At 41.8% G+C, this 14591-nt stretch overlaps 1 protein-coding gene across 1 annotated transcript; it reads left to right on the forward strand.

Annotated features, from left to right (window-relative positions):
• Positions 1 to 10040: 10040 nt before the first annotated feature.
• LOC101773088 lies at positions 10041 to 14591 on the forward strand. Its single transcript, XM_004983342.2, has 3 exons — positions 10041 to 11240; positions 12106 to 12230; positions 14269 to 14591. Exons 1-3 carry the CDS (start codon positions 10064 to 10066, stop codon positions 14290 to 14292), a joined length of 1326 nt encoding a protein of 441 aa, XP_004983399.1. The 5' UTR covers positions 10041 to 10063; the 3' UTR covers positions 14293 to 14591.

Here is a 14591-nt window from a genome sequence, read left to right on the forward strand (position 1 = left end):
GGGGGGGGGGGGGGGGGGGGGTGGAGAAGGAAGGAAAAAAATGGTCAGTTTCCTTGGCTAGTCGCTAGATTTCACTGCCGCCGCCGCGGCCGCGCCCTGCCCCCTCGGATGCTGGCCGCGTGGGCATTTTTTTGGTGGGGATGGGGAGAAGCCGGAAAGGGACGCTGCGACGATCGACGGATCGAGGGTTCAGGGAGGTGGGGCGGGCGCACGCGGTAACGTAAGGAGAAGTCTATCTAACGACGGGTCGTTCTGACTCACGAGAGCGCGGCTTACGCGTCCTTCTGGTAGTCTAACGGGACTGACGCGGCGGCCTTCTGAATCTGGCTAACGTGACTCGTAATTCTTTTATTGATTTCACCTTAAAAAAAATATGATAACTTCGTCCATTTTCAATTCTGTTTGCACCACTGAATTTTTTATGTTGAGATCTGCATGAACCATGATCGATATATTTTGAAATTTTTTTTATGTACTAGCAACTTATATTAAGTGTGTGGTAGCTATTTATATATTAAGTGTGCGACGACTTATGTGTAAACCTCTTGATAATCTATATACATAAATTGCTACATAAATAAATTTACTTTCATATTGCTTACCATCATGAAGACTAAAGTATCTAAATAAGTCATCACATTGTCTTTTACATAAGTAACTATCGGATATAGTAGATAAGTTATTATACTCCGTGCAAAACAAGTTGTTCACACCTTTACATGATGATACAGATTATGTATACTATGCGACAAGTTTATTTCTACTAATAGCAACTTATGATATACTTTGGTACTACGTAACATGTTTATCATATATTTTTTTACGATTGCAGCTTACGTGCATACTGTGCATCAAATTTAATATAGTAAGTTTTGAGGTAGCACCTAATGTACATACCATGTGACAACTTCAGTATATTTCTAGGATAGCAACTTTAATATATGCATGGTAACAACTTCTTTAATAATCTCCAACCACACATTTACACATAAGTTGCTACTAATAAAAAGTGTTATATGCAAGTGGGGTCTAGTTTTGTTCGTCTCATCACGTAGAGCCCAAATGTATAAACGAAATTTGAAATGGACACCCGTTATAGCAATTTAAAGTAAATATTGTCCTTTTTCCTAGGTGACGTCAGTCAAATATTAGCCATGCATGCAGCCTGCTTCTTCGATAGTACTTTCATTGGCAGTGGTACAGTAGGGGTCGCACAGTTCTGTATTGCACGACTGGTTGCGAGTTAACGCAGGCTGCAACGTAACATGTTGACCGCGGGTGACCCGGGGTGATCCGGCGGACCGAACTAACTAGAAATATTCGATATCGCTTTTGTTCAGCCGCCGTGACCTCTCTCAGTATTTGCGGAGCGGCACAAGTTTTACGAGTTGCGGCGAGCCCACGGGACGGCACATCAAGAAAGGACTGGTGGAATTTTCTCGAGTAAAGTGCATCCCTTATATAGGCTTGGTTGTGGCAACCAAGCAGCCCCGTACATGCAACATGTGTTATCTGGTACTCTTGTGCATAGCACTACCATTTCTAAGCGAAAGGAATTAATCTCAAAAGATAACCTTCTATAATCTCTACAACTATTAAGGTTAATCTAGCGACAATCACATTGTGAAGCCATCGGGCCAACCGACCTTGGTTGGTTCTGCCACAAAGAAACGAGCGTCGCCCGATGTCGCGATCAATCCTTGGGGTGATCAGTGCTCGCCCACACACTCTCCGTTACGCCTAACCTCATTTGTCTTACAATTTTGGGCCGTCCGATCCTCCTTTGGCCTGCCCAGGCCTCATGTGCCCTCAAATCCCCCCATGCTGGCGAAACATGCGCTGCAGTTCCTCCCTACCTCCCCATGCCGCCAAAACATGGGGGCAATCCCGACAGACGGTAGGGTCGCCGGCATCAGGACGTTGCCCTAGAGAATGCATCCTAAACACTGCATCCCTAGCACTCGTTGAATCACTGACGTAGCCCGGAGGAGATGCCGCTGCTGTTGATCTCCATCTTCTGGCGGTCGCAACCGCCGCCGCCCGTCGCCCGTTGGTCGCACGGATGGAACGTAGAAGATGACTCTACTGGAAAACTGAGCATTGGTCCTAGCCCTTAGTACTGGTTGGTTTTTGACCCTGTACTAATGTGAGTATTAGTACCGGGTCTAACGGATAGCTCCCCAGGAGCCCCCCGTGACCCCCTTTAGTACCGGTTGGGGGATCCAACTGGTACTAATGGGTGAGATACTAATGGTCACCTATTAGTACCGGGTGGAGCAACCTTATCCATTTCCCCCCTACCCGCTCCTATCCCCTTATCTCTTTTCTCTCAATCTTATCTTCTCTTCTCTCACACTTTTCTCTCAACCTTATCTGCCCGCTGCCCCCGCTCCGCCGCCGCTGCCCCTCCCCCTTCCTCTCTCGCCCCCTCCCCCTCTACTGCCCCTCCCCTTCCCCCTCTGCTCGCCCCTCATTGGCAGCGAGAAGCGGCAGCAAGCGAGGTGCAGGGCAGTGCTTGGGCGCGCGGGGGAGCGGTGGCCAACCGGAGGCGGCGGGGCGCAGGTGAGGTGCGGCGGCGGGCCGGACGCAACGGCGCGCGGGGTGCAAGTACAGTATTGTCTTTCCCTCCCTCTCCCTCTCCCCCCTCTCCCAGGCAGGCACAGGTAGGGGGCAAGCGGGGTGCGCCGGCGGCGCGCGGGTGCACGCGGGGTGGTGGGGCAGCCGGGCATGGCCGACAGGATGCGGGGCCGGGTGCCCGGCCGGATTTCATTTTTTTAATACGGTCCGTTTATTTGACTCGGTACTAAAGGTCCGCTTTTGTACCAAAGTAGCATACTCAGAGAGGTTAGAAACCGGTATTTCCTAACAGTGCGAGGTACGGATGGAAGGAGAAGACAACCTCGAGCCCTTGAGGGCCTCCCCAATTGGTCTGCCGTCTGCACTTGTTGCTCTCCACACGACGCGAAGGCGAGAACAGGTACGTCGTGAGTCTCTCAGAGTTCATTATCTCTTCTCTCTCACCATTGTTTCTTCTCCGCTTTTGGATTTTCAGATAAACCGTGTGTCAATTTTTTTCCTGCTCTGTGCCGTCACCCGCCGCGTCTTCAGGCGCCGGAGTTGCCGGCGACGTGGGCCTGACGAGTGCCCCATCTTCTTACTGGTAACGCGCGCCTCGATCTCTTCCATTGTCTGTTTCCACAGACAACCAGACATCCTCCTCCTACGCTGCTACAAATCAATAGCTAACATATGTGTTACAAATCAATAGTCCAAATAAGGAATATAATCAGTTTTTAGCTAACTGTGCATTAATATGTTTCTATTGTCTAATATTATATTGAATATGACATTTGTTCTTTTTGTAAAAAAGAAGGCACCAGCACGAGCAACATTCCAAAAACATGTCCACCTTCTGTGGAAGGTACATTATGTCACTACTAATTTTGATGAAATTGGCTGATATAATAAGCATTCTGATGAATTTCACTGATATAATAAGCATCACATATAAGCAATTTCAGTACTTATTCTATGAATTTGTTTGGCAGAACGTGGACTGTGACATATACATAATTTTACAGTTGACAAAACAATCATTCCATAAACTTAGTACCATATATCATATTGGTTTCTCGTTTGTGGCACCATTTGGATCAATTACATTTTTCCTGAATGTTCTGATGCATATGATAAACCAAGAACGAACTTGGACTTGCGCAACTGTTTGAATTTTAAAGGCCTAGGGAAAGGAAAGTCATTGATTATAGGGATATAACTAGCATATATAATAATATGCCAATATAGCCATCCTGCTATCTTTTAAAATTGCAACCTTTTGTGATTGACTGAAACTTTCACGCTTCTTTAAGAAACATGTTATCAACAGGATGAAGCAGCATTCAGATAGTGCACCGGCATTTTCAAAATGTGTTATCAACTGGATGCTGCAATGAAATTTTTGCTAATATAACATTCAGATAGTGCACCGGCATTCACTACAGTATTTCAGTTTCATAATTTCTGCCTGATTTGGCAAAATGTGTGCTACTTTCAATTTTTGAAAATGCAAAGATGTCTTTTGAAATTCTGCACACCTTTTTGAAACTCTGCACATCTTTTGAAAATCATCGTGAAAACTGTCCATTTGACGTACTTCGTCCCTGTGGCACCCAGACATCTTGTTCGTCACCGCCAGGCCACGGTGTTCGTTGTTCTTGCCTTATTCCATTTTGCAGCTCACCCGCGTCCCTCGTGCCTTGCAGTGCTTCCATGTCCGTACTATCCCTTATTCTTCATTTATCTGCTGCGTTGCATGCTACTCTGTATGTGCATGGCTTGCATTTTAAGTGTGTGTCGCTTGTGTTGACTGCCGGCGAAGGCGGCTGATAGGACAAGAGCGGCTACCACTGGAATCCAACATGGGAGACGCGGCTCAACTCTTACTGGAGACGAAAAAAATTCACGTCACTAAATTTACATCACCGATGTGAATCACATCGGAGACGCGAATTTTCTGCGTCACCAATAACCCCTCATCGGTGACGCGTTTTGCCAAATCCGCGAATCTGCGTCACGCGGATTTGGCAAAACACGTCTCCAATTATCCTCATCGGTGACGTGTTTTCACAAAACGCGTCTCCAATGATTGACTCATTGGTGACGCGTTTTGTCTACCCGCATCTCCAATGCTCAATTAAAAAATTAAAAAAAGAAAAAGCAGGGCATTACATATATTTTATATACATAAAAGATACACATGTTTTATCCGTTACACGGTTCTTCCATTACATACATAACACAAGCATAAAGCATAAATTCAGGAAAAAAAGTAATCTAAACTTCAAGATGGCATGTCCAAAACGTGGCTCGACTAACCTATAGGTTAGTTTACTTTCCACGGGAAACAATACAACACTAAGATAATATTGGAGGTAGGTGCTTTAGAACAGTATTCTCTTGTCTGTTTAGCGGAATCATTCCTATGTTGTTATTTTACAGTATTCTCTTTTCATAAACAGACCATTGGCTGCCTTGAAGCTGCATAGTACACCGTTTCAGGCGATGTATCATAAGTGTGCCTGAATAGTCAGATTGCATTCAACATTTATATCACATTAGTCTAAACTTCAGAAACAGGAGCTTTAAGTTTCAGACTAAGCCTGCATAGATCTCAGACCAACAATGTACAGAGACTAAAAGAGTAGTATAATCCCTACTGGCTGGATACAAAAGCAAGAACTTGAATGACAACGTTTAGCTCATCTGATGCCCGCTGGACGGCTGGGACGTCACCGGCGCCGTGGTCTGCTCGGCCGAGCACGACGACCACACCGACTGCCACTCCAGCCCGTTCCGCATCGTCTTCGTGGAGCGATCGTCGGATTACGAGTTCGATGACGATGATCTCGTGTCCGCTTGCGTTTACTCCTCAGAAACCGGCACCTGGGGCAGTGTGGCCTCAATCCCATCCCCATCCCGCGTTGGCCCGGAGGCGAGCACCCTGGCGGGCAATTCTCTGTACTGGCAGCTCGATCTTTATGGGGAGTACACCAATTACATTCTTGAGCTGCGTAGCCAGAGATTGGCTCTGATCGAACTGCCAGAGGCTATTGGGGAAGACTACATGTTCAACAATTACATTATGCCGGCAGGGAATGGCAGCATAGGTTTCGCTTGCGTGAGCGAATCAAGTGTCCATTTTTGGTCCAGGAGTACTGGCCACCGTGAAGGTGCAGGGGGATGGGTGTTGCTCAGGATGATGGACCTGCGGAAGCTCAATATTCATCAGCCTGGTCTGGCAGCTGGATGGCATGTGGTTGTGGACTGTAGTGAGGTTTGCTGAGGACAGTAATGTGCTTTTCGTCAAGTCGGGAGCTGGCACCTTCATGATCAATCTTACGTCAATGCAGCTCAAGAGAGTGCCTTATACAAGAGGGGTTTCCATTTATCCCTACACAAGCTTCTATACTCCAGGTACTGATCTTTAAAATGGAAGCGTGATAGTGCATTTCGTTGATAGATGGATAGAAACCTGTAAATTTTGTTTCTGCTGAAGATAGCTAATTATCTAGATTAATCGAGTCAATCTGTATGCATAAACGGAAAATCATGTGAGCAAACAATGTGCCATTTCATTTCACTTAGAAAAATGCAGTTTACTTTCTGTTGTCTTGTGTGTGGAACTATATGCATCAATTTTACATTTGAGTATGTATAAATATAATCTATGTTAACCATGATGCTACAGTATTAATGTTTTTAGCTTGCAAGAGAGTTCTTCACATCTTTCAATTGATTGACACATTTGTTAAAATGATCTTACCCCCTTCAGAGTGTCTACTTATGTACTGAAAGCTATCTCAGTTTAATCTTTTTATGGCACTACACGACATTCTAGGATGAAGTGATTTAGCACAAAAATAATTCCATGTTAAATTTTGTAGTTAAAATTAGGTAGTACTTTCTTTGTTTTCAAAGAGAATAAATAAATGACGTTTGCTACTGTGATTAGCCTTCAGATTTCTTTTTATGTTTCTGCCCTTTCATTTTTGAAGTAATGTAATTGCATTTCTTTTCCCTAGCAGGAACTTTTCTATCAGTACCTTGTTTAGGGACTCTTAATTTTGCTGGGTGCTTTTGCCTGAAACTGTTTCCTGTAAAATCCCTTCTGCATTACGGAAAAGCCCTGAACTCGCTTTGCTTTCTTGACAAAACAACCGAAATGTTTAAAGTGCTCCTTTCAGATCAAGCTAAAAGGTACTTACATGTCCTTTGAAATGTACTAATAAACATGTTTGTCTTTCATTATTTCTATCGAGGTTGGTAGGCCATTATTCTCTGTGGGAAATTTGTTCAAATTTTCCTAATGCTGAAGCAAATTAATGATTACAGCTTTAACTGATTATGAATATTTGCAAGTCAGTCCAGCTAACTGATGCTATCTCCTCGATGTTTTTCTCTAGGTCGTGACATTGTTGGTATTGATGACAGCTGAAGAATAGACGCATATATTCCTTTGCGTGTTGCTTTTTTACCATAGGAGGTAATGAAAGAATATCATGCTACTTTCACCCATCTTTCATCGTCTCTTGTCTTAGATATCTGAATGTTGCTGTGTATACCGTTACCCATATCCTATTCTTAGCTATTCACACAGCTGCACATTTTGGAGGTTATTTGCACCTCTTATTTTCGCTTATTGACTTGTGAGGTCAAGAGTAGTAAAGTGATTCTGTGATGGATTTTACCTATTCTTTGTGTTTTTTTGTTCTGAATTTTAAGAGCTTAAGTTCTATCACACTAGTCTGATTTCATTATGAAATGGCCAAGTGCATGTCACAGTGGTTTTATTAATTCATGGGTGCTAAAACTGATCCTATATAACAACAAGAACCAGCTTTCTAACATTGAAGCCATCAAGATAATATAAGTACAGACCACCCACTCCTATTATAACCTGAAATTCGACCCCCAGTGATCTGTTGCTGATGTGCTCCAGGTGAGCGAGATGCATTATGACTTCTGAAGCCCCAAAGGACTGCTCCGATGTATTGTTCTTGCATTCGTTGAGATGGGGTCGTGCTGATCCGGATTAATCTCTTAGTATTCCACTGGCTTCCTGAAATAACTCCATGATCCAGATAGAATGTGGTACCAAACTTTTTTCTTTTGAGTAAAATGTGGTACCAAACTTGATGCATGCCTGACGTTGTATTTCTAATTAACAACACAAACTATTTCTTAGTTTCTGAATCCCTCATAGGGCAGCAGTGTTTACAGTGTTAACTAAATCAAATGGATGTCCAAGACTGGAGTTGGAAAAAAGCAGTTGTATTGCCAGCAAGCTAAACAATAATAATCCACAGAAAAACAAACTATTTGAAATATCTGAGTTACCTCCTGCCGTGGTATCTTGCCAGTGTTTGTCGATTAGTTCCCTTTTGTATGGAGCCAGCTTTACAAATTTTCTTAATTAGCAACCTCTATAGACCCCAGGATGAAATTCATATAATAGTGTTTGTCGACTGTTGCTATATATCCCAAAACTGTTTAGCAACAGTCGGACAAGATGGACATCAAACTCTGAATTGATTGACACATGCTTTTGTACTTGTGCAAGTTTTGTCACTTTCATAATAATGATATAGGTACGCAGCCCGGAGACCTCCGACTATAACGCAGCTTGGAGATATGGGTACGCCGCTCCTAGCGACGTCGAAGAGAGGGGACTCCAGCGACGGAGGCTACATGCTGCGAGGTAGTCCAATTACTCGTAAAATATTCAATTTAGGATAATAATAATTTGATAAGTAGGTGTTGATTGGTCCAGCTACTTGTAAAATATGCTTAATTTAGTACAATAACTTAGGAGAGTGGTGCATTCGCAGTCCAACCTTTATAATGACAACATATTTGCTAACATACAACCGCAATGAAAAGTATATACGGATCGGAACAAATTATTAAGCATTATTCAGTCACTAATATTCGTGTCGGCAATGTATTTGTCAAGACAAGAACCTTCGCTATTTAGAAAATTAATATTATATTTTCATATTAATTTTTATACAATGGTTTATTTTTTGTTAAGACTATTTAATTTCATATTCAATATTGATAAGTTCACTCTCACTTTTTTACATTTTGATTATATGTACATAAGAAATAAATCAATATGTTGATACCTACAGACAATATCTTTTAAGAGCTTGGTGTAAATATTTTTTAAAGCGTCCTTTACTTATTTAGAAAGGGAAAATGAGCTTAAGGAACAAACAAACATGTTTTTAAACAGCTGTTGAATACTCTATACATGAGCAGAGTGCATGACAAACCTGGTTTCTCTTATAGATTCCAGTCAATCGTTTGCTAATGACATAATTCTAGCATTTGGTTGAATCTTAACTAATGAGTTTTAACTGATAAACAAATAAGTTCTGTACATAAAAGAAACAACTTGATCACAGTCAACAACTTATTGACAAAAATTAAGAACTATTGGTCAGAAGAAAATCCATAGGTTTATTTACTTTGCTTAATTGATGTGTTGTTTTTATAACATTTGGACCGTAGATGCACCAATTTGCCAAATTATTATACCGAATTGAGGGTTTTTTATAAGTTCTTGTCAAGTTATTTTGTACCCACCTACCAAGTTTGCCGTGCAATTTGCTCATTATGAAATATCAAACTAATACGACAAGCCGATACCCTCCATACTTAACTATTTCATGATAATAATATTTATAAATATTTATAGTTCAACTTAATATACAAATTAGTATTACTCCCCACAAATAACTTGTGTAGGAGTAATAATTACTAATTATTGTTAATTATAATTTAAGTTGTCAATAATGATCCTTAGATTCTTAAATACTCCCCACGTTTATCTTTTGACAGGTATATTTTCAAAAGTTAGATTTTTCACAAATAATAGTCCTATTTTGCCATCAATGTGCATCGACAACGAGAAGTCATCTCTCTAAACATTGGAGAAGGCTAGTTAGAGTGCACACTTTCATTGCACTGTTACCAAGATTGGGACTAGGTAACTGTGCTTGTTGAGTGTCATGGGGATGAAACTCTTCTCACATATGATGAAACTTCTCCTTCTCTCTCCTCAGAAAGACCTTGCCAAGTCAGCAAATATGTCCATGAAACTCCAGACTGGCCTAATGAGGAGAAGCTTGTTTGCATTAATTAGATGATAAACAATGTTGTTTTTTCTTTATACATTGTCTCAACGTGAAATATGCCTATCAAAAGAGAATGGATGGAGTAATAATTAGTTATGGCTAATAACATCTAATTATAATTATTTTTAACTATAAATTCTTAATATAACCACCAAAAGTCCGTAATCATCACTACCTACAAATAATTAGCGCAGTTAACACCATCTTTAGACATATCTTTACGTATTTTTTTCAATATATAAGACTTGTAAATGCAGCGAACGCAAATAAAATGAGCACGCAAAAAAAAATCATGTAATGGACGAGAAAGAGAAAAACGTGAAATGGAACCAAACGCACCCATGTAAATTGGCTTCCTCTGCGAAATGCAATGCAATTCCCAAATGCGCCGGCTGCCAGAGACAGAAATGTCGAAGCGCCTCGTGCCGCACACCTGCTCGCCGGCGGCCGATCTGCTGCCGGACGACGTCCTCCTCGACATCTTCCTCCGCCTCCCACCGGAGCCTACGCACCTCTTCGTCGCCTCCCTCATCTGCCTGCGCTGGCGCCGCCTCATCCGCGACCCCGCCTTCCTCGTCCGCTTTCGCGCATTCCATCGAGCAACCCCCGTGCTCGGCTTCTACCAGAACATCCGCGATGGCTCCCGCTGTGGCATCCGCTTCGTCCCCATCGCCGATCCAGCCCCGAGGCTCTCCGCGCTTAAAGAATACCAGAACGGGGCGTGCCGGGTGCTCGACTGCCGCCACGGCCGCGTCCTCATCTGCGACGAGGTGTTCGAGTCGCTCTTCGTCTGGGACCCCATGGCCGCCGAATCGTTCGATGTGGGCTCGCTCCCGGAGTTCAGTGGCGAAGAGAACTTCACCGCCGTTCTAGTCTGTACGCCTGGGCACGATGACCATACCGACTGCCACTCCGCCCCGTTCCGAATCGTCTTGGTGGACAACAGTGATGACGACGAAGAATTACTGGTATCTGTTTGCGTCTTCTCCTCAGAGACCGAAGCCTGGGGTGAATGGACTTCAATCAGCCCCCCATCCCTCGTTAGCACAGACTCGGCCGCGGTCGTGGGTGGTTTTGTGTACTGGATGCTTGGTTCTGATGAGGACAATTACCAGGACCACATTCTTGGGTTTGAAATGCAAACCAGGAGATTGGATTTGATTGAGCTGCCAAAGGAAGTCCAGGAAAAATACAAGTCGGATATTCATCTTATGCCAGCAGAGGACGGTGGCATTGGTTTCGCTGGCGTGAATCTGTCTAGTCTCCATTTCTGGTCCAGGAAGACTGACAATGAAGGTGCTGCCGGATGGGCATTAATCAGGATAATCGACATGGCGATGCTCCCAATATCTCATAAGCTAGCTGGAGATATGTTATTGTGGTCATCTGTAGCTGGATTTGCTGACGATAGTGATGTACTTTTCCTGCACTCAGAAGCTGGTGTCTTCATGATCAATCTCAGGTCTAAGCAGCTCAAGGAAGTGCCTCAAGCAAGTGACAATGCCATTTACATTTATCCCTACACAAGCTTCTACTCTCGTGGTAATAATCTTTTTAAAATTAACTATCATAGTGTATTACTTTGCTGGGTAGATGGACACCTGTAAATGCTTTTTTAATGATGCTTATAGTGAGCTAGTATATTGTTCTTTTTCAGAGATAACTAACTTTTTTTTTGTTAATCTGTTCGATGAATATGCATTGATGGAAAATCTCCTGAACAACCATTTTGATAGTTAATTTTATTTTTTAAAAAATGTGAATGAATTTCTGGCATCTTGTCTAGGTCTACATGCATTAGTTTTATTTTAGCATTTATACGTATGCTATCTGTGATATTACAGTATTTACATTCTGAAATCTTCAAGGCGTCATGCTATGTACAGCATTTGGAATGTAAATAGAAATGTACTTAGTTTGAACCATCACAAATGTCAACCAAGTAATAGGGTTGGCATATCGTACATTTTGTAATGCTGTAAATGGGTTCTTCTTCTCCTGCATAAATTTTTTCTGTCTAGTGGTCTATTTTCTGGCACTTTGTATAGGGACTGAACTTTTGCAGGATTATTTACATGTGAAACCCCTCCTGCATTTCTAAAAGGCCCTTAATTCTTCTTTTCTTATTGGCCTAAACAATCAGAATGAGAAACATGCTCTTGCCAGACTAAGCTGAAAATGAATCTGCAATGTCCTGATTAGATGAAATTTCTCCTTTTTTTTGTTAGTGCTGTTGAGGTCGATAAACCATGATTTAGATGACTTTGGCCAGTTTTATTTCCACCTATTCTTTTGTTTAACTGTTTCTAACGTTGATGGAAATACTAGTAGTTTGATCCGAGTTGTATGAGTATGTTCTGGTCAGTTCTGCTTATTGATGCTATCTTTCTGATCTTTTTGTTTGTAGGTCCCGACATTATCAAGGATGATAAAGATATGGCATTAAAGTACCGAAAGAAGAAGATGCAGGCAGCTGCTCAGGTGGAGGCCGTGGATAAAGAGCAAACAGAGTCGTCATCCTCGGGACATCAGGTCCGACTTCCATTTTCATTCAGTTAGTATCATGTGATCTGTAGATGATTAGCTAAGATCTGTCAGTAGCTTGTTACATATGTTAGCTTTGTTATTAGTCGGTTTGTTTGGGAAGTCAGCCGCGTACTATCTGTCATTATCATCATAGGTAATCAATAAAAGCTAATCTGCTATCTCACCCCTTTCGCTGTACCTCCGGAGACCTCCCACTCATACCCCATCTGGTCTCCATCATTGAAGTGACAGCTGATGAGCTGAACGGTAGGCACATTTGTTCCCCTGCATCTTGGTTTATTAGCTTAGGAGGTAATAAGTAATGAATTATTACTCTATTGCACACATCCTTTCACGAACTCTTCTTTTCTTAGTTGTACGGTATTATGGTTATTACTGTATGTACAATTCCCAGATCCTGCCCTAGCTTAAATCTGTACCATTGTGGTAAACAGGATAGAAGATACAGAACATAGTTTCACACACTGCTACATGCAGACTTACTGTAAGCCATTTCACAACAATGCACATGTTAGAAATTAAGCGCACCACTTGGTTTCATTTATAGTATAGTACAGTTAGCACAGGAGCATAAAAGCAATTTCATAATGGGTTTTATCCTTATTCCTCGTATCTTTGTTCACTTTCATTTTAGAGATAATTCTTTTAGAGTGTTACACATATGCCACAATATTCCTTAGTCAATGTTTGTGTCGACTAGTTTACCTTGTAGATGGAGCTGGCAATACAAATTTAATTACGGATCTACATAGATCTGATGATAGATTCAATATAAGAGAAAAGAGTGAATAGGAAATCTGAAATGCTTGAGGCTATTCTTCTGTACCTGTCCAAGTTCTATCACATTCCTCCTAGTGTTTATCAATCACTTTCCTCATGATTATTTCTGCTCTTTGGTGTATTCATTCTTCTTCTACCATCTGCAAGCTTATTTTAAGCCCCATGATGATGTTTAATTACTGAGTTTTGTAACAACTAACTATTTACTACAAAGTATTGCTGAAAAATAGAGATGGGATCCTCTCAAGCTGCTTTCTATGTGATGTACTGATGTTAATATCTTGTGGCCGTGAATAGTCAATATCGTGTGGTCATGAATCATTAAAAATCATAAAATCACTTAGTCAGTACGCTACTGGATGATGGGAGTTGGAATCCTCTCAAGCTGCTTTCTATGTGATGTACTGATGTTTATAAGGAAAAGGAGCAAGGGAGCAGTTGCTAGTTTCTGTGGGGCTAGAATCTGTGGGTTCTTGTTTGTTACGTCTTCCAACTGATGGAAATCTGCTGTGGAATAGGAACTCCATATACTTTGCTAAAATTCAAACACACATAAACTATGGCTTGTGTATGTAGCTGGAATAGCAATGTCTGTATGTTTGGCAATTCAAGAAACTTAGAAACTGGGGATTGACATGTAAGTAAGTGTCTGGTTTCAGAAGTTGGCTTCTATGTTCTCTTTTCTCCAGACATAGTGAAAACTGTGATATTGATTTTATACCTAACATAAAATGAGCACATTGAAGCTATCCACATTCCAGCTATAGTGAATGAGCTATAGTGATGATGATTGAACAATTCGGTGACTGAAATGTAGGGAGAATAGTATTAATGCTTCTCATCTCCAAACCTGTTTACCTAAAGGCTTCAAAGACAAGAAAAAAACAGAGTTAAATATATTTGCACTTAAAGCTAGTTGAATTCCTACTGAAAAAAGGGCTTGAGGGTTCTGTTATCTTTCTTTTTTTTGGTTCTCTATTTCTGAAAGGAAAAGTGTTCAGCTTACCCTTTTTACTTTGGAAATTCCACATTGCAATTTTTGCGTTAGAACTGGTTTTCTGGCCTTTGATCTCTCAAAAGCACGCCAGCAGAGTGCTGGTCTTAAGAGTAGATATGGGCTTCATATATGAACTTTTCTCTCAAGAGTTTTTAAACCTGTGTTGTTTGGGCATGTCGTTTTATTTATCCTTGTTGGTTTTTCTGGAGCAACCTGGTTGTGATGACTGATGCTGTTATCTGTCAGGTTCATAAGCTGCTTACCAAGTGATCTAAGGGAAGGACGAATGGGAAACATTCCTGTCTGCCGGTAATCATGTGGCCTTCAACACCTTTTGTCAGCTGTTTCGTACTTGTGGCTCGTGGCCCTGACAATGTCGGTATATGTTGATGGGGAAGTGATGTAGTAAAGCAAGTTACTGCTTTTATATTTGGTTCATGGTGTTGTCATCTATGCTGCGGAGCGTCAACTGCATGTCTGGAGATAGTCAGAAACTCGTGAGGAGCATGTAGCAACGCCCGAGTTCATATGCTGTTGAGCACCACCTATTTGGTACCAGTTTTTGTTCC

This window comes from Setaria italica, chromosome IX, assembly GCF_000263155.2.
Source record: "Setaria italica strain Yugu1 chromosome IX, Setaria_italica_v2.0, whole genome shotgun sequence".
In the NCBI taxonomy this organism is placed as follows: domain Eukaryota; kingdom Viridiplantae; phylum Streptophyta; class Magnoliopsida; order Poales; family Poaceae; genus Setaria; species Setaria italica.